At 49.0% G+C, this 27,051-nt stretch overlaps 2 protein-coding genes across 4 annotated transcripts in view; both read right to left on the bottom strand.

Annotated features, from left to right (window-relative positions):
• The window catches only part of selenoi (selenoprotein I), a 97,353-nt gene that overhangs the window by 37,610 nt on the left and 32,692 nt on the right, over positions 1-27,051 (bottom strand). The window contains exon 11 of one of the 2 annotated variants that reach the window (XR_009930981.1): positions 10,068-10,097. The exons of the other annotated variant lie outside the window; for it this stretch is intronic. The gene's annotated coding sequence lies outside the window, so the exon portion shown is untranslated. Of the gene's footprint in view, positions 1-10,067; positions 10,098-27,051 lie in introns of those variants that run through there. 2 annotated transcript variants of the gene reach the window in all.
• On the bottom strand, positions 15,562-22,394 carry tbx18 (T-box transcription factor 18). Of its 2 annotated transcripts, none has more exons than XM_062467917.1 (8): positions 21,974-22,394; positions 20,684-20,861; positions 20,195-20,296; positions 19,794-19,977; positions 19,178-19,345; positions 18,116-18,180; positions 16,294-16,388; positions 15,562-16,158 (listed from the first exon to the last, which is right to left on the bottom strand). In XM_062467917.1, the coding sequence occupies exons 1-8, from the start codon at positions 22,200-22,202 to the stop codon at positions 15,623-15,625; spliced, it is 1,557 nt and encodes a 518-aa protein (XP_062323901.1). In that variant the 5' UTR covers positions 22,203-22,394; the 3' UTR covers positions 15,562-15,622. The 2 variants fall into 2 exon arrangements, with proteins under 2 accessions (XP_062323901.1, XP_062323902.1); XM_062467918.1 differs by having other exon boundaries at positions 19,806-19,977.

Below are 27,051 nucleotides of genomic sequence, written 5' to 3'. Positions count from 1 at the left end.
TCTCCCTCCCTCCCTCTCTCTCTGTCTCTCTCTCCTACACAGCAGTGCAGGGAATGTTTACCTCCAGACAGGTTTGTTTTGACTGCTGACATGCTCCTGTGGAAGGGCTGCTGGTGTGGGTGGTGCTGACAGACAGAGATCACAGGGGGCTGGGGGGGGCTGGGGGGGCTGGGGGGGGGGGCTGGGGGGGGCTGGGGGGAGCTGGAGGGGGGCTGGGGGGTCCCTCCATATGAGGGAAGGGAGGAGGGAGATGATTAGGTCTTCAGCTCTTTGATCCAGCATCATGGCTCAGTCAGCACCCCTCTCCACCAAGATTCTGCTGTGACTAAGTGCCTGTGTGTGTGTGTGTGTGTGTGTATGTGTGTGTGTGTTGTTACCGGTCTGTGTGTGTTGACCAATAGTGAGTTACATTCTGTAATGAGAACTCTGACCTTTGACCCTGATTATGACCTACGGTACCAGGTGTCCAGTAACAAACCACAAGCCTCTGTTCAAAACAGACCTTTTTCCACAAACAGCTCGAATGCCCTCATATAGATCATGTTTGCCAAGCACCAAGTGTCTGCGTGTGTTTATTATGCGTATATATTGGGAGAAGTTTTTCCCGTCTCGATGCTGGGCTGGTCGTGGTTTCAGTGTTTGTGGACGTTGTGTGTTTGCGATGTGTTCAGTGTGTATATGTTTAGCATCGCTGCGTCCTTTCGCTTCAACCGACAAGGCAGCGCGTGCTTGTCAAAGCGTTAACTTTAGGAGAAAACGTCTAAAAGAGGAACATGGTGGACCAGCTGTGGTGCTGGCAGCGACCGAGCCCTCTCAGATCGCCGCTCTTTAACCTGATAATCACAAGCACCCCGGCAACAGGCTGCTCTCGGATCACTATGTTTAGTGTTTACAAGGATTATACGTTTCTAACACACACATGTACATGAGCACACGTCCACACCTCCCTCTGTTGTGGCTGTTGGTGAGGGGTCAGCCAGGCTGTGACCTCAGACTGTGCCTGCCCTCCCAGGGACATCACACTGGAATACAGATGCACCACAAGATTACTGGACACGATCATTTTTACATTCTCTCACTCTTTTTCTCTCTTTTGTCCCACTCTCTTTCTCTCTCTCTCTCTCTCTCTCTCTTTCTCTCTCTCTCTCTCTCTCTCTCTCTCTCTCTCTCTCTCTCTCTCTCTCTCTCTCTCTCTCTCTCTCTCTCTCTCTCTCTCTCTCTCTCTCTCTCTCCCTCTCTGTCTCTCTGTCTTCTTCTCTCTGTCTCTGTTTTTGTCTTTGTGTTTTTCATTTCTCTCTCATACCTTCCCCCTCTTTCTCTCGGACCTTCTCTCTCCCTCTCTTCTGATCTCTCCCTCATATGTAGAGAGGGGAGGTTTCGGTATTTGCTGAGGTTCCTCTCCTGTTCTCCTCAGAGGGGTTCTGCTGAGGTTCCTCTCCTGTTCTCTTCAGAGGGGTTCTGCTGAGGTTCCTCTCCTGTTCTCCTCAGAGGGGCTGTGGTCTGCAGGAGAGCTTGACACCAGCAGGCAGGGGAGTGATGGCCTCCCTCCTAAATTAAAAACGCTTCGCAGAGGAGGGAAGGAGCAGACCACACACACACTCACTGATAACAATCTCACTGTCAAACAAGGGCTCAAACACTTTCACTCTGTGTGTATCCAGCGAGAACCCAGCCCAGCGTCCCACAGTGGTCCACCATCACACCGAGGAGGTGTTGGACACCATGAAGGCAGGCCTGTGTTCGGGCTAACCACATCCCCCTCACAGAAACACACACCCAGTACAAATACAACCGTCAAACAGCCTTCATCTGAAGCCGTGATGTATGGCTGAGGAGAGGGTCCGGGTCGGGGTTTGGGTGCAATGGTTTAGGTTTGGTGAAAGTTCTGTGGATTTATCTGTTTGCGTTCAGAGGCCATTGTGTGTGGGATCCTAACACCAAGGAATTATGGGAGACTGAGTCAAAAGGTCAAGGCCAAGGGACAAGCCAGGCTGTGTGTGCGTTTGTTGTGTGTGTTGTGTGTGTGTGTCTGTAATGAAGGAGTGATGAAACGGTGTGTTTGGGGGAGGGCTCTCCACGGATCATCTGGCGTATAATAGAAGGTGTTCATGAGGAATTTACATTAGCACTGAGAGGAAACAAACGGGAAGAGAGACAGAGAGAGAGTCTACTGCGAGTCGGAATGATTTGGTTCCGGCGCAGAAACGAACCATGTAGGAGCAGTGGGTGAATAGAGGAGGTGTATGTGTGTGTGTGTGTGTGTGTGAGAGAGAAAGAGACAGATGAACAGAAGGGGCAGATGGAGAGAGAAAGTATAGGAATGAAAAGAAAGAAAGAACGAATGGAGGGTAAGTCTGTGAGTCAGTGGTAATAGGGCGTTCAGACACCCAGGTCACAACCTCCACACTCGCGCTCCGTTATGTTTCAATTACAGAGACTGGGTCTCTGTAGGTGTGTGTGTGTGTGTGTGTGTGTGTGTGTGTGTGTGGACAGTCTGAGAGGAAAAGGGGTGTTTATTTGATTGTGAGACTAAACTGGATGTTAAGGTGTCGGTAATAGGAGGACTGGGAGGTGACACACACACGCACACACACACACACACACCAGTCTGTCCATCAGTGGTTTTACTGGGCAGGGGACTCATGCTACATTTATGTCGGAATGCCGTGTCTTTCCCAGCAGCCTCTGTGTCAGAGCGTAGTCGTGGGAACGGAGCGCGCTCAGAGGAGGCTGCTGACAGCGAGCCGTCTGCAGACATGCCCGATCACAGACACAGAGGGGGCCTTGCAGAAGCCCACATGAGCCCACATGAGCCCACATGGGTTCAGCGGCAGAGGCTCAGAAGTCACTGAGGAAGGTCTGCGTCTCAATAGTCTGACAGGCCTCCCTCAGCCTCCCTCCTCTCCTGCAGCCCAGTGTGAGACCGGACCATCAGAGTCAGATTACTGATATCACCCCCATATCAGAGAGACCTGCATCTGTCTCCACACATGCTTTGTCCTGCTAATGCATGCCTGCATCCCCCACACACACACACACACACAAATAAGCACCTCACGCACGCATGCACATCTACCTAAACACACTCTCTCTCTCTCTCTCTCTCTCTCTCTCTCTCTCTCTCTCTCTCTCTCTCTCTCTCTCTCTCTCTCTCTCTCTCTCTCTCTCTCTCTCTCTCTCTCTCTGAATCCCCACTAAACTGGACACATCACCTCTCACAAGGAGCCTGCAGTGGTCACGGCCATCTTCTTCCCATAGTTACAGGAAGGCTGCGTTCAAGTTCCACCTGTGTTCCTCCCAGAGAACAGCGTCTGCTTCTTGGTCTCGGTCCGCTGCAGACATCAGTAAGTGTGGATACTCCTCCACTTCTGTGTGTGTTGTGTGTGTGTGTGTGTGTGTGTATGACACGCGCGTGTGTGTGTTTGAGATGTGTGAGCTGATTAGAGTCATCGCTGGCGCCTGTCTGTGGTTGCCATGGGAGGATGTGTTGGGTGGGTCCGGGGGGGTGATGACAGGGGAGCTGGAGCGGGATGTTTGTTGACCTTGTTTTTGTAGCATTTTCACGAGGTGTGTGTATGTGTGTTCGTGTGTGTGTGTGTGAGCGATACAGATCCATCAGATTAGCTACAGAGGAATCTTAACACCTCTACCGTTCTGGTTTACAGCACAGAGGGCTCCGGGTGTGTGTGTGTGTGTTTGCAAGTGTGAGAGCACTCTTTAACCTTGTCAGCTTGTGTGTACTCTACAGTCGTACTTCACCCTACTTGCCTCGGGGGGAATGTCCCTGTACTTACTGTAAGTCGCTCTGGATAAGAGCGTCTGCTAAATGACTAAATGTAAATGTGTCTTCTTGGTTGAGGTTCTAACCACAGAGCTCCTCCAATACATCCTTGTTACAGAGTCCAGGCTCTGGTCCTGAACAAGTTACTAAAACACTCACTCACACACACTCACACACACTCACACACACACACACTCACACACACACACACACACACACACGCACACATGGTGGAACTGCTTAGTGTGTGTGTGCCAATGAACCGAATTGTCCCTTTCCTGTCTCAAACGAAGGTCTTCTCCTTCTGAACCTTGCCTCAGATCACACATGGTCTGGGGACACAGGGACTGAAGGTAGTGTGTGTGTGTGTGTGTGTGACACATGGTCTGTAGGTTGTGTGTGTGCCACACATGGTTTTCCCATAGCTCTTTTACAGCCTTTTGCTGTGTAACTCTGACCAGTGTCTAACCATCTGCCCTTCTCTCTGGATGCCTATAAGGACCAGCCGCCGAGCACCCTCCCCCTCCCCCCCCTGTCCTCCCCTCTCACTCCCCCCCCCCACCTCCCCCTCCCCCCTGTCCTCCCCTCTCACTCCCCCCCCTCCCCTCCAGTCCTCCCACCCCCCCCACCTCCCAGTCCTCCCACTCAGAACAGTACGGCTCCAGATCCACCTCCTCTGTCACCAGTAAGACCCTGATGTTCATGGCCAGGAGACTCAGCAGGTGGGGATGGGGGCGTGGCTAGGGGGGCGTGGCTAGGGGGGCGTGGCTAGGGGGCGTGGCTAGGGGGGAATGGCTAGGGGGCATGGCTAGGTCTCCCCCCAGGACTGAGGTGATGGGACACGCAAACTCGACTCCAACTGCTTCCTCGTTAGTAGCAACACACACACTTGCTAACACACACACACACACACAGGAAGTGCAGGCCTGTTTCACTCATTTTCTTCACACCTTCACACGTGTAAGTCAGACTCTGGCTCAGACTTGTACACAGCTCCATCTGTAGATCGCGTGAATAGGTTTAGGACACACACAATCACACACACAAACGCTCATACACAATCACACACACGCTCATACACACTCACACAAGCTCGTACATACGCACACACCACACGCACACAAGCCCATGCTTAAACACCAAGACGTACAGTATTTTCACACATATACGGAGACAGTTATCAACATGAAACCCAGGAACCTTGCAGTTGTAGGGAGTCACCCATAAGATAATGAATACACACACACACACACACAAACAAAGAGTAGGGGCGCCATTTGGGCGGGTACTTCCTGTGGGTCTGCTTGGGATGACTGTCTCTGTACACGTGTGTGTGTGTGAGTGTGTAGGAGACACAAAGCTTGTAAGGTGGTCATGTGTTCAGAGTCGACCATTTAATCATCTGTACAGGTGATAATGTCATACACCCGCTGTTTTACCACACACACACGCATGCGTGCGTGGTGTGAACAGGACGTGAGTTAGCATATGTTGCGTAAATCTATAGATAAAAGCAATCATGTAAGCTGTCTAAATAAAAACACAGACTACTGGGGCTGTTTACTATGGCCTATCAAAACCAAATCTGCCTCAAGTTGCTTGGCAACCTTCTAAATAAAGTGTTTGGTTTCGTTCAACTGTTGAGTGGGCTGGTGTCATGTTCTGTTGATCCCAGTCAAACTCGGGATGGTTTACATACTGTCCTGTCTACAGGGTCTGTGTGAATGTGTTAGTGTGTGTGTGTGTGTGCTGATGCAGGCAGAACCATTTTATAGCAGTTAAAGAAATTTTTAATTTACCAGAGGGAAATGTAGAATGAATATCACTGCATTGTGATTACAGCTTGTGTTTTTGCAAGCGCGTGTGTGTGTATCTGTGCGGGTGAGTGTGTCTGTGTGAGTGAGTGTGTGTGTGAGAGAGAAATGGAGTGTGTGTGAGAGAGACAGAGTGTGTGTGAGTGTGCATAAACAGAGGTGTTTAGGTTGATGTGTTCATTTCCGGGGTTGTGGTGCGGATGTTTTAGCGTGTTTTAAACCCTGGTGGAAATCTGACCTCTACTTCCAGCTTTCTCCCTCTGAAGCCAAAACATTCTTATTTAAGTTTGGATGATGGGGGGTGGGGGGGGGGGGGGGGGGGGATGTAGGGCTTTGTAGACGGTTATTAGCGAGGGTCAAGGTGTGTGAGGGTCTAGATAAGGGTGTTGATGTGTGTGTGTGTGTGGGGCTGAGTGGGGGAGTTCAGGGTAGGGGGTGGTGATGGGGGGTGTGTGTGTGTGTGTGTGTGTTGGGGGGGGGTAATTAGGCGTATAGAGGGTTAATCCCTCTCTTGGGTGACCTGCTGGGGTCGAGCCTGGGGGCCTGAGGTCACAGAAACATCCGGCTGACTGCATTAATGATGTTTCTACTGTAGGAGAGAGAGAGAGTGTGTGTGCATGCGTTTGTGTGTGTGTGTGTGAGTGGGTGTGTGGTGTGTGTGTTTGCGTGTTGTCTGTGAGTGTGTGTGCGAGTGGGTACGTGTGGGCATGTGTGTTTGTGGGTGAGGCTGAGAGGCTAAGTGTGTGTGTGTGTGTGTGACATGCATTGTGCGTGGTATTTGCCCAGGCTCAGCAGCAGATGGGGCAGTATTGACGGAGGAATCTGATCAGCAGTATTGATCTGTGGTTACAGTGATGCGGCTTTACTGTATTCAGCACAGGACACACACACTCACACACACACACTCACACACACACACTCACACACACACACACACACACTCACACACACACTTCCACAGTCACAGCAGGGCTACTGTAACCCATGGGGACACACTCATCTGTGTCTATATAGGAGTTTGTGCCTGCAGCCCTGAGCCTGGGATTAATACACACTGACACACGCACACACACAGACACACTGTCACATACACAAACACACACACACTGCACCCTATCTAGACCAGTTAATTGAAGTGATTAAAATACTATATTGTGTTTTTATAGGATGGTTACTGTCTCTGTCTCTGTCTTTCTCTTTCTCTTTCACTCTCTCTCTCTCTCTCTCTCTCTCTCTTTCTCTCTCTCTCTCTCTCTTTCTCTCTCCGGAATCTCTTCAGAATCTTTTCCCGTATCCGTACCTCCCAGCCCAGAGCTCTGGAATAATAAACAGGGAGTCGGACACACACACACACACACACACACCTGGCATATGAGGCACTGCTTATGAGAAATGTTCTGAATTCCGGAATTCCACATGGAACATTTGAACAGCTCTCAATCTGACCCTGCCTGTAAAACCTAATGGCTGATAACCTTCTCCAATTGGTCGAGAGGGGATGCCCCTGCTGAAAACCAGGAAGCTAATTGATTCAATGCTCTGAAACAGTGTTAGCGGTCAGCTCGTCTGTGTTGTGAGTAGAGAGAGCTGTGTGTGTGTGTGTGACGGGTGGTTTGATTGACAGGTCGACCTGGGTGGCAGGAGGCGGTGACAGCACTGTCGCTTCAGAAACAAACAGAACCCTGACAGCCAATCAGAGCTCCCGCAGAGCCCCAGGGGTTCTATCGAACACATGCAGGATATTTCCTCAGGACCGAAACACATATAAACACACACGCACGAGCACACACACCACCCCACACACACTCTGACAGAATACTAATGTATGTAGTGTGTGTGTGTGTGTGCACGCTCTGTGTGTGGTATGGTCTTCAGTCTGCAGTGGCTGTGGGTCGTTGACGTAGCTGTCATGGGAGAGTGCACTCTGGACCCCTACACGCACACACACACACTCACTCACACACACACACACACCAAGGGACGAGGGGTCAGCCGGTATTAAAAGTCCAAATAAACGAAGCTTTCCTCACCACCAACCCACCACAGACAGGACGAGAGAGAGAGAGAGACAGAAAGAGAGACAGAAAGAGAGAGAGGCAGAGAGAGAGAGAAAGGAAATGGGGGAGGAGGTTTACATTAAAATGAGTTTTCAGTCAAGACAATGATAACCAGGCAGTAAAACCAGCCATGCATACATGACCACTTACTCTGCATTCAGTCTCCAGACGGTCAGTGTGCGGGGGCGGCCTGGACGGCAGAGGGAGCGTTTGAATGTTTTGGGACAGATTCAGATGGAACGTTAAATAAACGCTGAGCTCCTATTGGTTCAGCTGTCCCTCGCTGAGTGTGCATGCTCTGTCACGGGCACGACCTTGGAGCGAGAGTGTGTGTGTGTGTGTGTGTGTGTAGATATGCTGATTTAGTGTGTTGTCCTCACCCCTGTCTTGATGTGTCCTTGGGCAGGCAGGGAGAATCCGGGGTTGAAGGTCAAGATTTGATATGACTCTGTTTAACGAGTCAGAGCTATGACCTGACACTCAGAATAGAGACACCTACTTAACTGTTTAAAGACTGATCATGTATTTATATCTTCTGTGCCTCCTCTCACCCCCGGTCCTCGTGATCCCCCTCTCCTTGCTCTGCCCTGCTCTCTCTCTTTCCCTCTTTAGCACTCTCTCTCCTTCTCTTTCTCACTCCACCCCTCCGTCTCTCTCTCTCTCTCTCTCTCTCTCTCTCTCTCTCTCTCTCTCTCTCTCTCTCTCTCTCTCTCTCTCTCTCTCTCTCTCCTCCCTCTCCCTCGCTCTCTCTCTCTCTCTCCCTCCCTCTCTTTCCCTCCTTCTCACTCTCTCTCCTTCCCTTTCTCACTCCACCCCTCCCTGTCTTTCTCTCCTCTCTCCTCTCTCCTCCCTCTCTCACTCCCTCTCTTCCTCACTCCCTCTTTTTCTTTCCCTCTCTTTCTCTCTCTCTCTCCCTCTCTCTCTCTCTCTCTCTCTCTCTCTCTCCCTCCCTCCCTCCGTCATAAATCTCTCTCTGGTTGCTCTGCCGAGGTGTGATGGCTGACAGATCTGATGCGTCTCACAGCTGCAGCAGGTCGACCTGTTTCCATCCCCCTGCGTCACGCTCAGGGTCACACCAGGAGACCCATTCACCTTTACTAATCAGCGCTTTAAAGTCTGCAAAGCAAACTTTTTGAAATGGTTCTTTCTGGAAAGAGCTTCCTGGATTGGGTCCTTCCTTCCTCCCTCTCTCCCTCTCTCTGTTCTCCCAGCTGTCTCTCTCTCCGTCCAGCTCTCTGACAGCTCTATTGTTGTATAGAGACACACAGGGTATGTGTCACCACAGTATAACAGCAGAGTGCTGAGGGTTCCCCCCCCTCACACACACACACACACCCTCAAACACACACCCTCACACACACACACACACACCCTCAAACACACACCCTCACACACACACATACACCCTCACACACACACCCTCACACACACACACACACACACTCCCTCACACACACACCCTCACACACACACACCCTCACACACACACCCTCCCAGTCCATACACCCCATTCCTGACCGGGCCTCCAGCATGTTCGCAGAACACCATGTTATCTGACCCCAGCCATCTGACCCACCATGTGACACCCACTAAACACACACACATACACGTACCCAGACTGATGGTGACCGCTGCTAGGTTTGGACATATGGGTGATAATGTTCTGTAGAGAACCTATAGGCTGGATCCTCTGCTGTCAGTCAGAGTGACAAATGGCCAGTTAAGACAGGGAGAGGATCAAGACATTATTATCACCTACTGGGAGTCAACCCTATAGATCTCTCTCTCTTTTTCACCGCAGCCTTCATTCACTCGCTCTCTCTCCCCCTGCCCTCTCTCTCTCTTCTTCTCTCTCCTTCCTTCCTCCCTCTCTCCCCCTGCCCTCTGCCTCTTCCCATCCCTCCCTCCCTCCTGGTGAATAGTGATCATGTCTGGCGTTTCATCGGCTCTTTGCACTTCTCTCCTCGATTAAGATTGATGGGCTGCTCGGCTATAAATGAGTATGCTAAGTCTAGCCAGGCCCGCGCGCGGTCAGGCAAGGGCTACTCACACTCACACACACACACACACACACACCCACCCACACACACACACCTTCCCCATTAGCAGCAGAATGTGGGGGCCGGGGCCCAGGAAGGATAGGAGGGGGGCTCTATTTTTGCCGTGTGGCAAACACACACACACACAAACACCTCTCTCTCTCTCACCTCGCCTGCTGTCTGGACAGATCTCACTCTGAAACAGGCATGTGGCTGTAACATTATGACCCTGTACTGGAGCTGGCCAGTTTGATGGCCTTTGAGGACGCTAATTGTGTGATAGAGTTATAATAGTTGTGTCTGAGTGTCCCTGCACACACACTGAAACAAAACACACAAACAAACACACACACACACACACACACACTCACACACTCACACACACACACACACACACACACACTCTCTCATGTGATTCCTTGCCAGTTGGATCCAGCGCAGTGCTGTATGAGAGGAAAGAGAAGAGAAGGAAAGAGAGAGAGGCAGAGGGGGTGCGTTTTAGATTAGGTTTAATCTGGGTCAGACTGGTTCATTGAAGCTGGAGCCATGGTGGTGAGCAGTCTGCCTGGATGCCTGGATCAGAGCCTGGTGCTGGGGTAGAGAAGGAGACAGGCCCCCTCCCTCCATCTGAGATGGACACACCGTTAAAGCTAGGAAGGTCTCATAGTAATCACACAGAGCCACTACACTGTCACATCACTTCTATAACTGTTATATATAGTATACAACCATGACTAGATATGATATCTAAACATATTCTCCACTGTAACTGCAGATATTCAATAGCCACATATTATCTTTTATGGTTAGGATCTAAAACTTCAAAAGTGAAGTTTTTAATGAACATTTATTCTTTGTTTATTCTATGTTAAATGTATGGTCATATTCAATATTATTGTTTAGGCTGATGTTTCAACCAATTCTGTAGTTTTGCACACAGTGTTACCTGAAAACGTTTTGGGGATCTGTAAAGTGAGTTGATTTGAACTGAGTAGGTGTTTTGTGTGTGTGTGAAGTGTGAGGTTATTTGTTGACATGGAAAGATTGTAGGAAAATATTGCGTCATAATCGTTTTCCAACCCCCTCCATAGATCATAGTTCAGGGGCGTGTCTAATATAAGGCCTAGGCAGCATGCCCCCAGAGCAGACCATAAATCAGTTTAGGGGGGGGGGTTTGATGACAGAGATGAAACGGCTGTAAAAGACACCATGAGACTCAGATTCTTGCAACTGTCATCAAATACCCCCCAGGCCATTAACAGGTCACGCAGGCTGTAGCAGAGCTGAGCCTGCAGTACCCCTGCCCCAGCCCCCCTCCCCTGCACTGTCTCACCCCCGCCCCCCCCGCCCCCCCCGCCCCCCCGCCCCCCCCGCCCCCCCCCCCCCCCAGACACAGGTGCATGTCCAGGAACACCCTTCTTTCTACCTCTTCCAATCCTCTATCACATGACGATGCCCTCCCTCTCTGCCTCCAGCCCTCTGACTCTACAGGCCTCCCTCTCTGCCTCCAGCCCTCTGACTCTACAGGCCTCCCTCTCTGCCTCTAGCCCTCTGACTCTACAGGCCTCCCTGTCTGCCTCCAGCCCTCTGACTCTACAGGCCTCCCTCTCTGCCTCCAGCCCTCTGACTCTACAGGCCTCCCTGTCTGCCTCCAGCCCTCTGACTCTACAGGCCTCCCTGTCTGCCTCCAGCCCTCTGACTCTACAGGCCTCCCTGTCTGCCTCCAGCCCTCTGACTCCACAGGCCTCCCTGTCTGCCTCCAGCCCTCTGACCCCCACTAGGACACTCGCTCTATGATCTCTCAGGTCCCTCAACACAGCCCTGACATTACCCTTCATCCTACACTCATCCTACTCCAGTATGAAGTTAGAATCCAGATCATACGCCAGCGTCGTGGAGCCCGAGTGCTCCAGGCCAGGACGAGCTCATCTGGGCTCTGCACATGCTCAGTCGCGTCCAGCCCCAGTTCCCTCCGGTAGCACGTCATCACACAACAGCCTGCATGATGTCCGCGACTCAAACATCAAACCACATCAGTGGCTTTATGGAAATGTTACCTTTCTTAACCTGCCGGCCTGTTTCCAGGAAGAGAGTCCTGAGATGGGAGGAGATGTGATGAGCAGATCTACAGAGCTTCCAGCGGCTTGCTTCTGCAGTCGCTCGGGGTGTTGAACTCGTAAGAAAAACGTTTTACTTTTGTTTGTTTGTGTGTTTGGCTGCTCGCAGAAGGCTCCAGGGAAAACCTCTCTTATGTGGTTTGTGCTCATAGAGAGTTAAGATCTGTAACCACCCTCCTATTCTCCATAAACACAAGGGCTATGTTTGTCTTTAGCATTACAACATACATGCATTATGCATCTGAGGAGCCATGGGGCAGGGCTTCTGAGCCTATGTCTGACAGCTGGGATTTGGTGTTTGTGCTGTAAACCATGTGTGAGTGGAAGTCTGAAGCACTTCATGTGTACTGATGCTGGATCTTGGATTTCTCTCCCCAGGTGTCCACACCCATTTCCTTCACCAGACCCAACTTTTGACTTGCTCCTTGAGCTCACCTTACTATCACCACAAGCCACTGACCATGCTTCTGGTAAGACAACTCTCAACTTAGACGAGCACACACACACACACACACCACACTTCTCCTCTCTTCTATTCTGCCCTTGCCCCTTCGTCCCCCTCTCCTCCCCCTCTCCTTCCCCTCCCCCTCTCCTCCCCTCTCCTCCCCCTCTCCTCCCCCTCTCCTCCCCCTCCCCCTCTCCTCTCCCTCTCCTCCCCCTCTCCTCCCCCCTCCCCCTCTCCTCCCCCTCCCCCTCTTCTCCCCTCTCCTCCCCCTCTCCTCCCCCTCCCCTCTCCTCTCCCTCTCCTCCCCCTCTCCTCCCCCTCTCCTCCCCCTCCCCCTCTCCTCTCCCTCTCCTCCCCCTCTCCTCCCCCTCCCCCTCTCCTCCCCTCCCCCTCTTCTCCCCTCTCCTCCCCCTCTCCTCCCCCTCCCCCTCTCCTCTCCCTCTCCTCCCCCTCTCCTCCCCCTCTCCTCCCCCTCTCCTCCCCCTCCCCCTCTCCTCTCCCTCTCCTCCCCCTCTCCTCCCCCTCCCCCTCTCCTCCCCCTCCCCCTCTTCTCCCCCTCTCCTCCCCCTCTCCCTTCCTCAGTCGGATAGAGTGACAAATCTGTCACCTCGACACCTGGTCGCATGCGAGTGTTAATGTCCCCACCTCAGCTGGGAACCACTGACACTGTGTGTGTGTGTGTGTGTGTGTGTGTCTGTGCCTGCATGAATGTGTGTGTATGTGAGTGTGTGCAATTTTTTATGCATGGAATGATATTGGCTTGCATGTATATGTGTGTGTGTGTGTGGCAATGCTTAGCCTGGCAGGAGGCCCGTCACCTGTCACTCAGAAACAGCAAGCCAATCATTCTTGTGTTCTAAAATAACCCCTCCTCCCCCTTTCCTTCCTCTGCCCCCCCTTCCTCCCCCCCCTCCCCCCTGCACATGCTCTCCCCTCATCAGCCCCTCACCTTCAGTCTGACAGGGGCGGGCCAGCGGGGGGGGAGGCAAGGAGGAAGTGGAGCACAGGGGAGAGAGGGGGGAGAGAGGGGAGACTGAAGGGGGGGGGGCAGTGTGGATGACTGGGTACGAGGGGGAGGGGGAGCACATGGGAGAGAGAGGGGAGAGAGGGGAGACTGAAGGGGGGAGCAGTGTGGATGACTGGGTACGAGGGGGAGGGGGAGCACATGGGAGAGAGGGGGGAGAGAGGGGAGACTGAAGGGGGGGGGGGGGGAGCTGGGTCTGGAGAGAGGTGGGGAGGTGTGAGGGGTGCAGGTGGGTGGGAGGTGCCCATGCTGGGTGGCACAGAGACCCCAGGGCTGCTGGGTGGTATGGACGGGGAAACTGAACCAGGCAGAGCCTCAAAGAGGTCACATACCCAACGACACATTCTCCACCTGTTAACACACACACACATATATGTAACACACACACACACACAAGGACACCCGTTACATACCCAGATGCACCACCACACTACAGACGGACAGGGTTACGGACTAACCCTAACCTTAACCACCTTTCAGCATTCAGCAGAGGAGTGACCAGGCCAACAGTCTAGTCAGCGGTCGTCTGGGACAGACAACACATGTGATAGGTGTGAAAATGTGTGTGTTTGAGGTTCAGTGTGTGTCTATAGGGGTCCTGTGGGTGTACTTGCATAGTGTGTGTGTGTGTGTGTGTGTGTGTGTGGGTGTATGCGTGTGTGATCCATCTTTCCATTTCTCTCTGTCTCTTGTGGTATTTTTTCATTTCTCAGGCATCCTAAGCCTGTAAGCTCTGCTGGGTTATCATGCACACGCACCGTTAACTACTTTGACCTCGCTAACACTGACAGACTACACTTCATACACACACACACATTACCATCCTGTCTCTTCTGAATAATCCTAATATCCTATATAACCTCTGATCACAGCATTACATAAAGATTGCAGTGACCGCTACAACCACATTGCAGTCACTTCGACAAACGAAAGCATTTGTTCCTCTCATCCAGCCACACAGTCATGTGCAATCAAACTCTCTGAACCACAGGACTTCTCGATCACAGCAGCATTTCTTTCTTGGATATATATTTTATTTGGCTCAAAAAGGGTCATTGAACGTCTTCATCTTCAAGGCCAACTGGTGTACTCATATGCATGTGTTTGCAGGGAAAAGGTCTTTGTTCAGGGAAAGGTTTTAGTTGGCCGGGCTGTATCATACCCTGGCAGAAGGGTTGAAGCAGGTGCTTGGGTATGTAAGTGCGAAGGGTCACACAGTCTCTATATACAAAGTTTCCCTCCCCCAGTCCCTGTGTTACAGACTAGAGCAGAGTTAGAAGCAATTAAAACAGCTTGCCATACACCAGTACTGCAGGTATGACAGTGCATCATGTCAAAGTTAAATCGTAGAAATAGAACGTGTAGATCACGAGTGGTTCCATTCTATGAGGGGACTTATCAGTCTGTGTCCTCTCAAGTCACTGTGTCAGTGTTTTACCTCGGCAGATCCAAGCTAATACTGGGCAGCCTGTCACGTAGTGCCCATAGCTTGCACCTGTGTGGGAGCCCGTCTGAGAGAGGGTTCACCGTGGCTGGGAGTCTGTCTGATAGAGGGTTCACCGTGGCTGGGAGTCCGTCTGAGACAGGGTTCACCATGGCTGGGAGCCCGTCTGAGACAGGGTTCACCGTGGCTGTGAGCCCGTCTGAGACAGGGCTCACCGTGGCTGGGAGTCCGTCTGAGAGAGGGTTCAACGTGGCTGGGAGCCCGTCTGAGACAGGGTTCACTGTGGCTGGGAGCCCGTCTGAGAGAGGGTTCACCGTGGCTGGGAGCCCGTCTGAGAGAGGGTTCACCGTGGCTGGGAGTCCGTCTGAGACAGGGTTCACCGTGGCTGGGAGTCCGTCTGAGAGAGGGGTCACTGTGGCTGGGAGTCCGTCTGAGAGAGGGTTCACCGTGGCTGGGCGCCCGTCTGAGACAGGGTTCACCGTGGCTGGGAGTCCGTCTGAGACAGGGTTCACCGTGGCTGGGAAGGACGACTGGGGGGTTAGACGTTAGTGGAGGCTGCTGAGGTTCTGTGAGGTGCTGAAGTGCTCGTCATGCGTGTCTGGGCCAGCCTGGATCTAGTCCCGTCTGTCTCTCTGGCCCTGACCCAGACGCTGACCCAGTCCGGTCTCTGGTTGCCAGGGTTGTGTCTGGGCATCCAGACAAGTCCGCTGATGGTCCCCTGCGGTCACAGACCACTCAACACGCTTTAGTCCCACTGAATATACTTTAGAATAAACAGGTACCGGGTTAAAAAATATCCTTTAGTGAACGGACGGGAGACGTGCTGTCTTGGTGCCCCCCCCCCGTCTTCTCCACAACAGCACCCCGTTTCCATGACAACCGCGGAGGTCGAAGGTGAAGTTCAGCCCATGTGAGCGGTGACTTGGCCTCCACCCGATTGGCTGCCGGCCAAGCCCAAAGTCCGGGAGTCGAACAGGAAGCCCTGTTGACTTCCACTGAGCATGCCCAGACTGTCCGTTAGTGTTCCGCTGGGGGAGGAGCCAAGGAAAGAGTTCTGATGATTTGCCGCAGCAGCAGCAGCCATCTTGTCGGGGCTTGCAGCCAAGCGAGGCGAGGGAGGGAAAGTGTAACCATAGAGACCATAAGGAGGGCTGTGTAGGCGGAGACTCCCATAACCTTGGGGAGACGGGTTAGGGAGGTAGCCAATCTGAGAGGGTGGGAGGGACAGAGAGCAGAAGCCTTCGCTCTCATAGGCCGACGGACCTCGTGGAGGGGGGAAGGGCTCTGGGGGGTTGCCGTAGCGATGGAGGGGGTGTGTCGGGCGGCTGCAGGTGTAATCTGGCGGGCTGAGAGGGCACACCTGGAAGGGGGAGGAGCAAGGGGAGGAGGAGAGCAGGTGAGACGACGCCCCCATGGCTCCATGGCTTCCTGAGATTCCTGTTTTCAACACACAAACAGAACCGTGAGGAAAACAACTCAACCAGCAACCACACTCTGGTCATCCGAAGGCAAGTGTGTGTGTGTGTGTCAGCCACTAAGTTGTAGTCACACTAAACAGGGTTGACCTCTGACCTTGCTTGGCCATGCCAGGGATGTCCTCAAACGTCAGGGTTCTTAGAGACGGCCGCCAGAAAGCATAGGACTCCACCAGAGCTTCCAGTCCCATCCTGCAACACACACACATGGTCAGAGTTACAGTACATTCACATAGTAAACACACATGTGCACAAGGTCTTAGTTACAGTATATTCACACTGTTAAGTGTGAGTCAGATGGCTGAGCGGTTAGGGAGTCGGGCTATTAATCAGAAGGTTGTTGGTTCGATTCCCGGCCGTGCGAAATGACTTGTATCCTTGGGCAAGGCAGTTCACCCTACTTGCCTCGAGGAGAATGTCCCTGTACTTACTGGAAGTCGCTCTGGATAAGAGCGTCTACTAAATGTAAATGTAAACACACAGATCCACAGTCTGAAGTCGGCCCAGCCAGCCTGTGCCTGTTAGAGCACCACTGCCCTTCCCAGTGCATCTCACTGAGGCTGACGCTACCACAAGCACCTGGCGGCCATCTTAGCTGCCCGGCAGGGCCTCTCACCGTCTCCATGGAGACCACAGGTAATGAGGGGCATAAACGCTACGTCGCGATTGGCCGCTGCCGGCCCTGCGCTCCGAGGTAATTGCTTTCACACGGCTTTTACGGGCGAATCAGAATGAAGGAGCAGGAAGCCACAGCAGGATTTATGAGGTGGGGCTCCCGTCCCTCCCCCCCTCCCTCCCCCCTCCCTCCCCCCTCCCCCCCTCCCTCCCTAGGTGGGGTAGAGGGGTGCAGTGGCGGGGTAATGCGAGCACTCTGTTACCCCTCGTTAGCGTGAGGATAAAAGTCCACCCCCCCGCAGGGTCGTAGCCACGGTGATAATTTAGACAAGCTGCCCTCGGCGGCCCTGCGCGCTCCAGACCAGCCTATCAGAACAGGAGTTTATTTAGCAAACTGCTTAACTCTTCCTGTAATATTTAAGGGGAGGTTTTTTTTCTGCCTTCCTGAGTTTAACTTTTATAGGGTCACTCGTCGGGGTCTCTCGCTTATCCAGGTTGCCTCTCCTTCACCTTGTTCTGCTAGTTCTCTTGTGCTTCGTCTCTCTCTCTCCCTCTCTCTCTCTGTCTCTCTCCCTCTTTCTCTCTCTGTCTCTCTCCCTCTCTCTCTCTTTCTCCCTCTCTGTCTCTCTCTCCCTTTTCTCTCTCTCTCTCTCTCTCTCTCTCTCTCTCTCTCTCTCTCCCTCTCTCTCTCTCTCTCTCTCTCTCTCTCCCTCCCTCTCTCTCCCTCTCTCTCTCTCTCTCTCCCTCTCTCTCCCTCCTTCTCTCTCTCTCCTCCTCTAATGGTTTCTGTGAAAGCCCCAGGGGAGTGGCTGTTTCAGGACTGTAGGAGTTTTACTGCCATGTTGTTTTAATACTGTGTTTATATATATGTTTATAAATGTGTTTATATAGATTTTCTGCAGGACAGTCGTGACTTTTATTATTCTGCTGTTGATGTTTATGTTCCCGTGGCTTGCAGGAATCTGAATCTCTGTTTAGGTTTGGGCTGAGGTTAGACTTCTTTTCCTCTGTTGCCATAGCTGTGTTTAACTTGGGCAAACCCACGTGCTCTTCAAGCTAATGCACACTTGAAATGTGCATCACCTTTAATATTTTCAATCTGTAGCGGTTTAGTTATTTTCACTTTAAAAAAACACCTCTTTGTCGTTGTTTGCTTTCACAAACAACAGCTAAAACGTATCTCCTTATAAAACCTGATCAAAATGGCCAAGACTGAAACCACAACTCTCCCATAATACAACACAGCCGTTAGTGCCGCTCACCACTTAATCAAGTGCAAATCTCTGTTGTCAAGATGAACTCACCGGTTCCTGCCAGAGTCCCTGAAGCCTTTGGCAAAGGGATTCCTGTCGATTTTCAGCCTTGTTATCTAAGATGAGAGAAGAGTTCAGTCATCAAAATGTCAGAGTTTTTTAAGCATTTCCAATCCATTAAAAAACCACACTGTCCAACACATTTTTAGTTGCAATATTAAATGTTTTAGGATAAAAGCACGAGCTTTCACTTTACAATTTACAGTTATTTCAAATAATACCCATGTAGCACACAATAACAATAATGTTTTCATTGTTGTATAGTTATAGCAAATTTACTAAAGAGATAATTAGATACATAATTAATTTTAATACACATTGGCATCATTTTTACAAAGTCAATTAGAGTTAAATGTGTATGTGTGTGTGTGTGTGTGTGTGTGTGTGTGTGTGTGTGTGTGTGAGAGAGCTCCCGTGGGGTTGCATGCTTGCCTGTGCTACAAATGCCCGCCTGCATTCAAGCACATTGTTTTAAGCGAGCGTCGGTTGGTGCATCTGTGGGTGGTAACTAAGGTCTGTTCCTGTGACCCACGTCCGGAGAAACTTTTATAGGCCACCACTCCTTCCCTCTGACACCAGCCGCCACTCCCAGTAAACCTCCAGGACCAACTCTCCAGGTCCTAGCACTCCTTCCCTCTGACACCAGCCGCCACTCCCAGTAAACCTCCAGGACCAACTCTCCAGGTCCTAGCACCCCTCGGGCCCGCCCTCCTCTCCTCCAGGCCAGGCTAGCCTGTCGAGCTGAGCCCTGCACGATGCAGCCACAGAAGCTAAACACCCTTTCACTACCTGGTCCTGGGTCTGGACAAAATGTCCGCCACGCTGTTCTCCCTCAGCTCTCCCTGCACCCTTCCACGACGTCCCTTAGAGCCTTACGACGTGACTTGCACTTCCCTGACCGTGATAACACGTGAAAATGTCCTGTTCTTTTTGCGCAAGCACACAGCACAAAGTAACCAGCCTCGGCGTCGAAGGTTCTGTGGATGTCGTCTGTGGGGACGCTACAGGGAAGACATCCAGGTGGCATTAGCATTGTGATGTCATAATCAATACCTGTTGGTTCTGGTACGCGGTGACCGTGGTGAAGACAGTCTCGGGGAAGGAGAAGGTCCTGGTGCCGTTCCCCTGAGGGACGGCCTTGACGGGGGACAGCTCCTCACCACACTCCTTGCGGATCACGTGCACCCGCGGCTGGTACTTGTGCATGGAGTGCAGAATGATCTAGAACAAAAATGTAAAAACACACGTAACAGGGATTAGAGTGCAATTACACAGGAAAAGATTTACGCCAGTTGTTCTCAGATGCTATGTAATACACTGCAGGCCACACCTGACACCTGCACACACACACTCACACACACAAACACACATACACACACTCACACACCCGTCCACATGAAGAGTCTACATACAGGATACACACAAGTACATATATCTTTGATTGGTAAAAAGACGACATAGTTGTTATATCGATCACAACAGTTTTATAAATGTATACATTTTTATGAATATAACTCAATGGTTACACACTGGAATGTACTAACACTCAAAGCTAACACACAAAAAATATTGAATCTTATACAGTTGGTCTGTATGTTTATAATGTGATTTTGCTTAAGGCTATGTGCGTTGGGGTGTTTTGAAAAAAATATTTTAGGATTGTACTGACAGGCACACTTACATGTCCCTGGTCGTCCAGCTCGTTGTTGGTCAGTTTGAGTTTGTCGAAACTTATCACTTGACGCATCCACGTCTCACCAGAGGCCGGAGAGTCCGGGTGAATGTAAACGCGTGGCGGCACAGGCGAATCTGCGTTTCCTGCTACCATCCACTTCGAGCTGTGGTACACGTACCTTCATTGCCACAAAAGAGTAAGGTCAATCTAATGTTTTTCTCTGTCTATAGCAGGCCTAACATTTGTGGGGTGACCTTCGTGGTTGAGAGGTTAGAGGTACCCAAAAGGACTTTCCCAAAAGGCAAGTCGAGGGTAAACATTTTACATAACACACCAACGTTCGCTAACAAGCACCATTTGTTGACTGATCACACGAAGCGCACATGCACGCTTACCTATAGCGTTTGTTGTCAACTGGAATGATATCCATGGCAATGTAATACTGCTGATGCGGGTCCAAACCCCCGATCTTCACGCGCATAGCGGGAAACATGCGCCTACAGAAATAGTTGACATTAATCTGTGCATATTAAAATAAACAGTTCGCTCTAAACATCTCTAAACGATTCATCGTTAATTAATTTTAAGGCATTTGGGATTATTCAGCATCGAACTGCTAAGCTAAAACTCTCAACTGGCTAATATTATCAAATGCATGGTCTTGGCTATAGGATATACTAATTGAGACGTTTTTTTATCAGTATTTTATCAGTATTATTTGTATTTAATTACGAGAGTGAAGAGCTTCATAAATTGTAAAGACTGTTTATAGGCTGATGGTATTAAGTTGTAGGAATTGTCATAACATAAGTTTACGCAAATTAAGAACGTGGTGCAATAGGCCTATATTATTTAAGTTTTCATTTGTCTTTCTCTCCGCTTACCTTCCGGCTTTAGTGATGATCATTTCTGTGCCGATCTCGTGAAATCGTTTCCATAGATCTGAGCCCTGCAGGTCCACGCGCATCTCCTCCCCTGGTCCGGTTACCGATGTTGAAATGGCCAGCTGAGTGCAGTGGGAGTCAGGTCGCGGGCTCTCCAACAAGATGTCTTCGCTGTCCGCTGCACCATGAGTGATTACAAACAGTTATTTATTATGTTGGTAACAATTAAACAATAACTGCCCTTAAACACAAACCTACAAGCCTATTGTTTTTATTATCTGCAGGCCGTCCACCCATAACATTAAAAAATTTAACTAACCGTTGCCTTCACCGAAATAAAACTGTAGGACTATTATAGCTCCTTAATATATAGTAAATGTCTGCATCAATATTGAGCTTGACCGAAAACACACTGTGAGATGCGGTGTGTTGCTGTCAGACGAAAAAACAACAAAATGTCCTGGTTTTCAAAGGGTTGGCCTGTAGCTTTCTTTTCTACGGTGAATTAACGTGACCAGGCCTAACTTCAATATTTATCTTGCTTCTCCTTGCTAGGCTGCAGCTGAGCTGACAGATATTGCGATATTTTTGTGTTTCCAGTGAGTGTAATTTTGTGTTATAAGCGCCTGCGTAAATCTGTTTAGTGTCCTATACTAATTGGGGTGTTTATGATTGTAACAGACTCATAAAGCGCCTCAGATTAGTCACGCGTACAACGGTCATATTTACTAGACCAATAACCAAATATTAAATCACATTCTAAAATTCAACAACGTAATCATTGTGTGTATGGTTGCATTAATGTAATTGCGTTGTTCTTCTGAAATATTGCCTTTCTTTTCTTTTTTTGTTGGTTCATGCGTAAAAGCATTATTATAGGACATAGGCTATATTCTCAATCTTAAAAAGTTTTTCAGATAGGGTTAATATCCAACAGATACGGTCAGTTTACGGCTAAAACTGTCATTTAATATGAATCCAATAAACCTACAGGCCTATATAATTTCACGTTATATAATTGACAGAGTTTAACAAAGTGGCTTGATTCTGGGATAAGAAGAACACAAATCAACTTAAAATTAATGTTGTGATAGTATCAAGTGTGTTTAGGCTATAGCCTCTTATTTGTGTTTTAGCCTTTTAATTACGCTATATGACCAATAGTTAAAATAAGAAATCAGAAATCGACTGACGAGACTGAATGATTTGTCTAGTCTACAATTTATTTTAGTAATTTAAGTATTTTAATGGTCAGCTAAATCTTGTCTTGGACTAAGGGAGATTACTTACGCGAGCCGTTACTTGCACATTCTATCTCTCTGCCCCTGTCGTTGGCGCAAGCTCTCTCAGCTCGCGGCCCCGGGCTCCCGGTAAGGTCAGAAACCTCGATCCCTTCCTCAAAGCAGCTCCCAGTGTCCTCCTCAAGCTTTCGCCTCTTTTCTGCACCGATAAGTGCCTCCACTGAGAAGGCGTGTGCCTTCACGCTCAGTGTGCACGGGGAGCGCCGCTTATCTGCCATTCCTCTGGTCGGAGTTGTGTGGAAGAGAATAGGCTTTATAAGGAAAATAAAAGTTCACCCAAAGTGGATCCACGGTAACGCTCCCCGGTGATGTCGTGGAGACAATCCTGTCTCAGTAACGGTCCGTGTGTACCTCTGACATTGGACAGTAGAGTGAGCGGACGCTGTGAAGTAGCTCTCCGTTATCTGAGTACGTGCGGATGGCGGTGCAGTGGCTAGAGTTTGGGAAAGTGTCAATAATCAAAACTCCGAGAGGGCTGGGCAGAAGACTGTCACTCATTTTGAAGACTGACCAATAGGAGCTTTTGGTCCTGCGAGGGCCCTCCCTTTTTAGGTGCTCGTGCCGCCTTATGTGGTAAAGAACGCTCGTGAATGAATCATGTCTCCGGTACAGTCCACGGGCATTGCGCGCATTTTCACACCACAGCCCTACATGCTTTACATATCTGCCCATTACATCCTGAACAGTAGACCCTCATGAGAGGCGAATTCGTTGTTATAATACCTTAGCTTCCTCCCAATTAAGTAAATTAATCTGTATGGTTTTGGGAGCAACGGAGTTATTTGAAGCTATAGAAATATACATCAATCTCAAATAGACATGCTTCAACACTTTTATGAATTGTATTAACAATATTAACACATCTGTATATTTTCCTGGTAATATATGACCCTATAATTATTCAATTGGTAATTTAGTTAACAGATTAGTCGCTGAAATGCTGTGACTGTATGTTGCAACATGGAAGCTGCTCTGTTCACAGTGCGTTTGAAAATATCCCTCTGTCCAGGACGTGTAAATTAGCGCGTGGTCATGCGGGGAATGCGTGTCCGTTTCGGCCCGTGCATGTGAAGACATATGGAGTGAGCCTATAAATAAACAAGTGCGAGGACAGTCCTGTGGCTTCGCTTTCACTCCTCGCGCAATGTACACAAACCAGAGGAAATATTATAAACAACACGTCATCGTCGTTTATTGGTTTGAATTTAATGTAAATGATTGAGCGTCATGGTGAGGTCGATGTCAGATTCATCTAGGTTATCAGATCAAACGCCGCTCTGTGTCCGTGCGTTTGACGGCCTAGGGAGAGGCTAAACGACATTTAGAATCACGCCTTTGAGCTTTGAGAGCAAAATAAGCTTCATTTTAAATGGAGGGTAAAACTATTCTAATGGTTTACATTAAAAGCAAGCCCAGATGTCTAAATAACCATTGGCACTTTTTCATTCATTAAATTAGAAATGTTCTAATGTCATTGGAAGTGGCAGTAGGACAATCAGGTAATCATAGCCTATTTATCACTATAAATGTGCTAAGACAATATTATAGGCCAATGGCCATTCAACAATATTAAATGCATCATCGCACTGATTTGGTCCATTGCCTTTATTATGTCCTATACTGTACGTAGGCCCGTTTATATCTCTACACAGCCAGTGTCAGAATAATCAGTTCCTTGGAAACTGTTTTAGTCTAACTTATTTTCATTGATTAATTAAGACTTGGGCTATATTTTCAAAGATTTAGTCCTAAACGAATTTCTGTTTCAAATTTCCAAGCAAATCATAATTTAAAACTGAAATACCTTTACTAGGCTATACATAAATAGGCCTAATTACTTTACACCTTAAACTAAATTTACGAAACAAATTACAAAAAACGAATTAACCCGTTGCGTATTGTTATGAATATAATAATTTGAGTTCGTGCAATTAAATCATTCCAGTTTTGTGAAATATTGTTCAAATAAAAACGTTCAAGCCATTTAAATAGGTGGTGGGCCTATAGTCTACACAAGAGCATTGCGGGCTCTTGATATGTGTTGCATAACCTAATGGGCTATGGGCCTATGCATTTTGTATAAGCTTTTTATTCTAGAGCTGTATTGCAAAACATTAGGAGTAGATATCAACGCATTTAGTCCAACGTAGAGTTTATTTAATTCCTGAATATATTAAGATAATTTTAAGACAGTTTCGGTGTAACATTTGGCATCAGAATATATCTCTTTCTCTCGTTCTATGTTCAATGTTTGTCGTCAGGTGTTCAACAACATAATAATTACTGAGGTCACTGGCAAGGGGACTGTGCCATCTACCGTCTACCGGGGCGCACAATATAGTTCTGGGCCCTTGTTAAGCCCGATACAGGGAAGACATCGGTGTAAAACAGACAGACAACCAGCGCTATCATTCTCTTGCGCCTCGGGTTACCCATCATGCTCTTGGGGGAGTGTTATTGTGTTGCCCCGGGTGATAACGGGTTATCTGTCTGATACGCTTCAGAGGACTAATCTAAACCACATGCTGCATTCATTACATTTCGATTAATAATGCGACCCCTTTATCAAATGAGAAGATTATTTTGTCACATTGTTTATTTTAGTTCCGTGCTCCCTGATACAGCCCGTTGTATTGTGAAATGATCGTGGTCATTCATATTTCAGCACCCAGACCCCAGATGTGTTTCCCGCGATTTGGATAAGGAGTAGCCCAAATCAAAATTCTTTGGTGTCGGGATAATATATGTAATTTTGGACTCCCGTTTTGCCATTCGTCTCACCGGAATTCCAGTTGGATAATCTAGTATTCTGATAAATCATCAGACGTCTGCTCCACTAAGTCATGCACCTCATGGCATGCTGGCGCACTGGAGACAGAGGCATTACGTTAATACGCCATACAGGCCTGGAGCGGATATGGTATCCAGTAGACAAGACAAAACGCATTTACAGCCTCATTTCTCTGCAAAAAAACCCCATGGCCCATGGCGAGCTTTTAGGTCGTTCCTGGCAACGTTTTTAGACACTCCTACGCGTGTGATTTGCCAGCGTTTGTCCCTTCGCGGCCTATTATGGAAATACAGAAGACCTGTTGCTGTGCCCTTGAATCAAATACTCCTCGACTATAGGCTACATCGGATTTAGAATAATTCTTCATGTTGATACAAATAGGTCTGAATCTCAATTTCTTCATATGTGCTGGTTGTTAAAACTGCATAGCCCCGTTTTTTATTAAAATATCAGGAGAAATAACCTCTGTAACCTTTGGCATAATTGCGCGCGAGCTTTGAAGGCTCGTTGAGCATTACTGCTGAAGCATGGGAGTCTGGGTAACATATTGTTAACAGTTATTTAGCGCGTGCTAATGGGCACGTGGAGCGCCGCCAGGACTTTTTATTGCGGAAGTGGCAGTGTAAGGAGTTTGGGTGTATAGAAGAGGTGAGAAGGAGAGGGAGAGATGTGGGAGAAGGGTTCGCTCCAGTCAGCCCAGCGTGTCCCGGTGCCCCCCGCCGCTCACCTGCACCAGCAGCCTCATCTCCGGGACAGCGGCTCCAGAGCTGCCGGAACCTCGGAGTCGTGGGCACTCGCCTTAGTGCTCGTGCGGCCTTGCCAACATTCTAAAGCAAATGTCTAAAAGGAGCCAAGTTGAGGCCTTTTCTCTAAACCAGATTAAATTATACGCAAAACGCCACTGACCCCTAACCTCGTTCGTAAAGTTAACATTCCATTGTAACGCGCTATTTGTTGATGCGCTCGATGTAAAATTATGCATTCAGGAAATTTATTGGATTTTTAATGGGCCGGTTCTGGTTGCGACGTTGACCCACACGCAACTCCGAGCGCCTGGGATATTATTTTATTTGGATTTCCGGTCTAATCGTTATGGCTTGTCAAGGGGAGAGATGGAGGGAGCCTCTCTCGCGAACAAGTTTAAATGTATTTGTTTTTTTTAACACAATACAAAACAAATACACATGTTATTTATATAATCAGTTTAGCATCGATTTCTACCAATAGCATAGCCTAAAGGCTTCACAATTGAGTTCCAACTGAATATTTAGGCTACTACATTGTTAAATTGCCTAAATAGTTTACATTTTATTTTCATGGAGGGGAAGAGGATATTCGTTCTATTCGATCAAAATATTAATAAAATTGAAAAATGTACTGTAAGTGCAGTTCTTCATTCACTTAATTTGAAGGTTTCTGAAGAAATCTCCACCGTCTGCGCATGGTCACACGTTTTTTTTTTTATTGTTTTTTTTTCTAATTCCGTTGAATAGCCCATCGTATAATACGAAACGAAAAATGTCTGAATTTATAGTGACTTATTAAACAGCAGTAAGCAGTTTGTAATGACTATGATTGTTATACTTGATGAACATTATTACAAAGTGTAAACCATTTTTCGTGTAGCTCTGTAATTGGGAATAATGAACAGGACGCTTGCAGGATTGTACCACAGAAACACTGTGTGTGTTCTGATGGTCAGGACTACAATTCTGCTGCCATCGCCTCTCCGCCCGGGCGAGGCAGTGGGGCAAGGGGCTCGAGGGTGGCATGGAGGGTATGGAGGGTGTGGTAGGTAGCTTGGGAGGCCAGGGTAGGATCCTTACAGGTCTGTAAGGATGTGGCACGAGGTTTAGCTTTATGAGGATTGCTGGGGTGTTTGCATGCAGCCTGCCATGTGTGAAACGTTGGTGAAAATGTCACTCAACTCCAGAGCCACACCTACCTCATATAAAGAGTTAACTTCGTTCACTCTCCTAAAACAGGAGTTAGGATCATAGTTAGGATCATAGTCAGGAAAATAGTTTGGATAACCTCTGAGACGTATGTTATGCGTCTCAGAGATTGATCAAATATTGGGTCTAACTCTTAAGGTCTTCCTTGGTAGCTTCTAGACACACACACACACACACACATACAAGTCCTGAGATGTACCAGCCCCTGCCTACAGGGGCCGTATTCCAGAATGGTAAGCTGGTACAGTAAATGTGTCTGTTCTTATTCTCCCAGTAACCCCCCCCCACACACACACCCACACGCACACACACACACACACA

This window comes from Osmerus eperlanus, chromosome 8, assembly GCF_963692335.1.
Source record: "Osmerus eperlanus chromosome 8, fOsmEpe2.1, whole genome shotgun sequence".
In the NCBI taxonomy this organism is placed as follows: domain Eukaryota; kingdom Metazoa; phylum Chordata; class Actinopteri; order Osmeriformes; family Osmeridae; genus Osmerus; species Osmerus eperlanus.
This window is presented reverse-complemented; position numbering and strand designations above follow the sequence as displayed.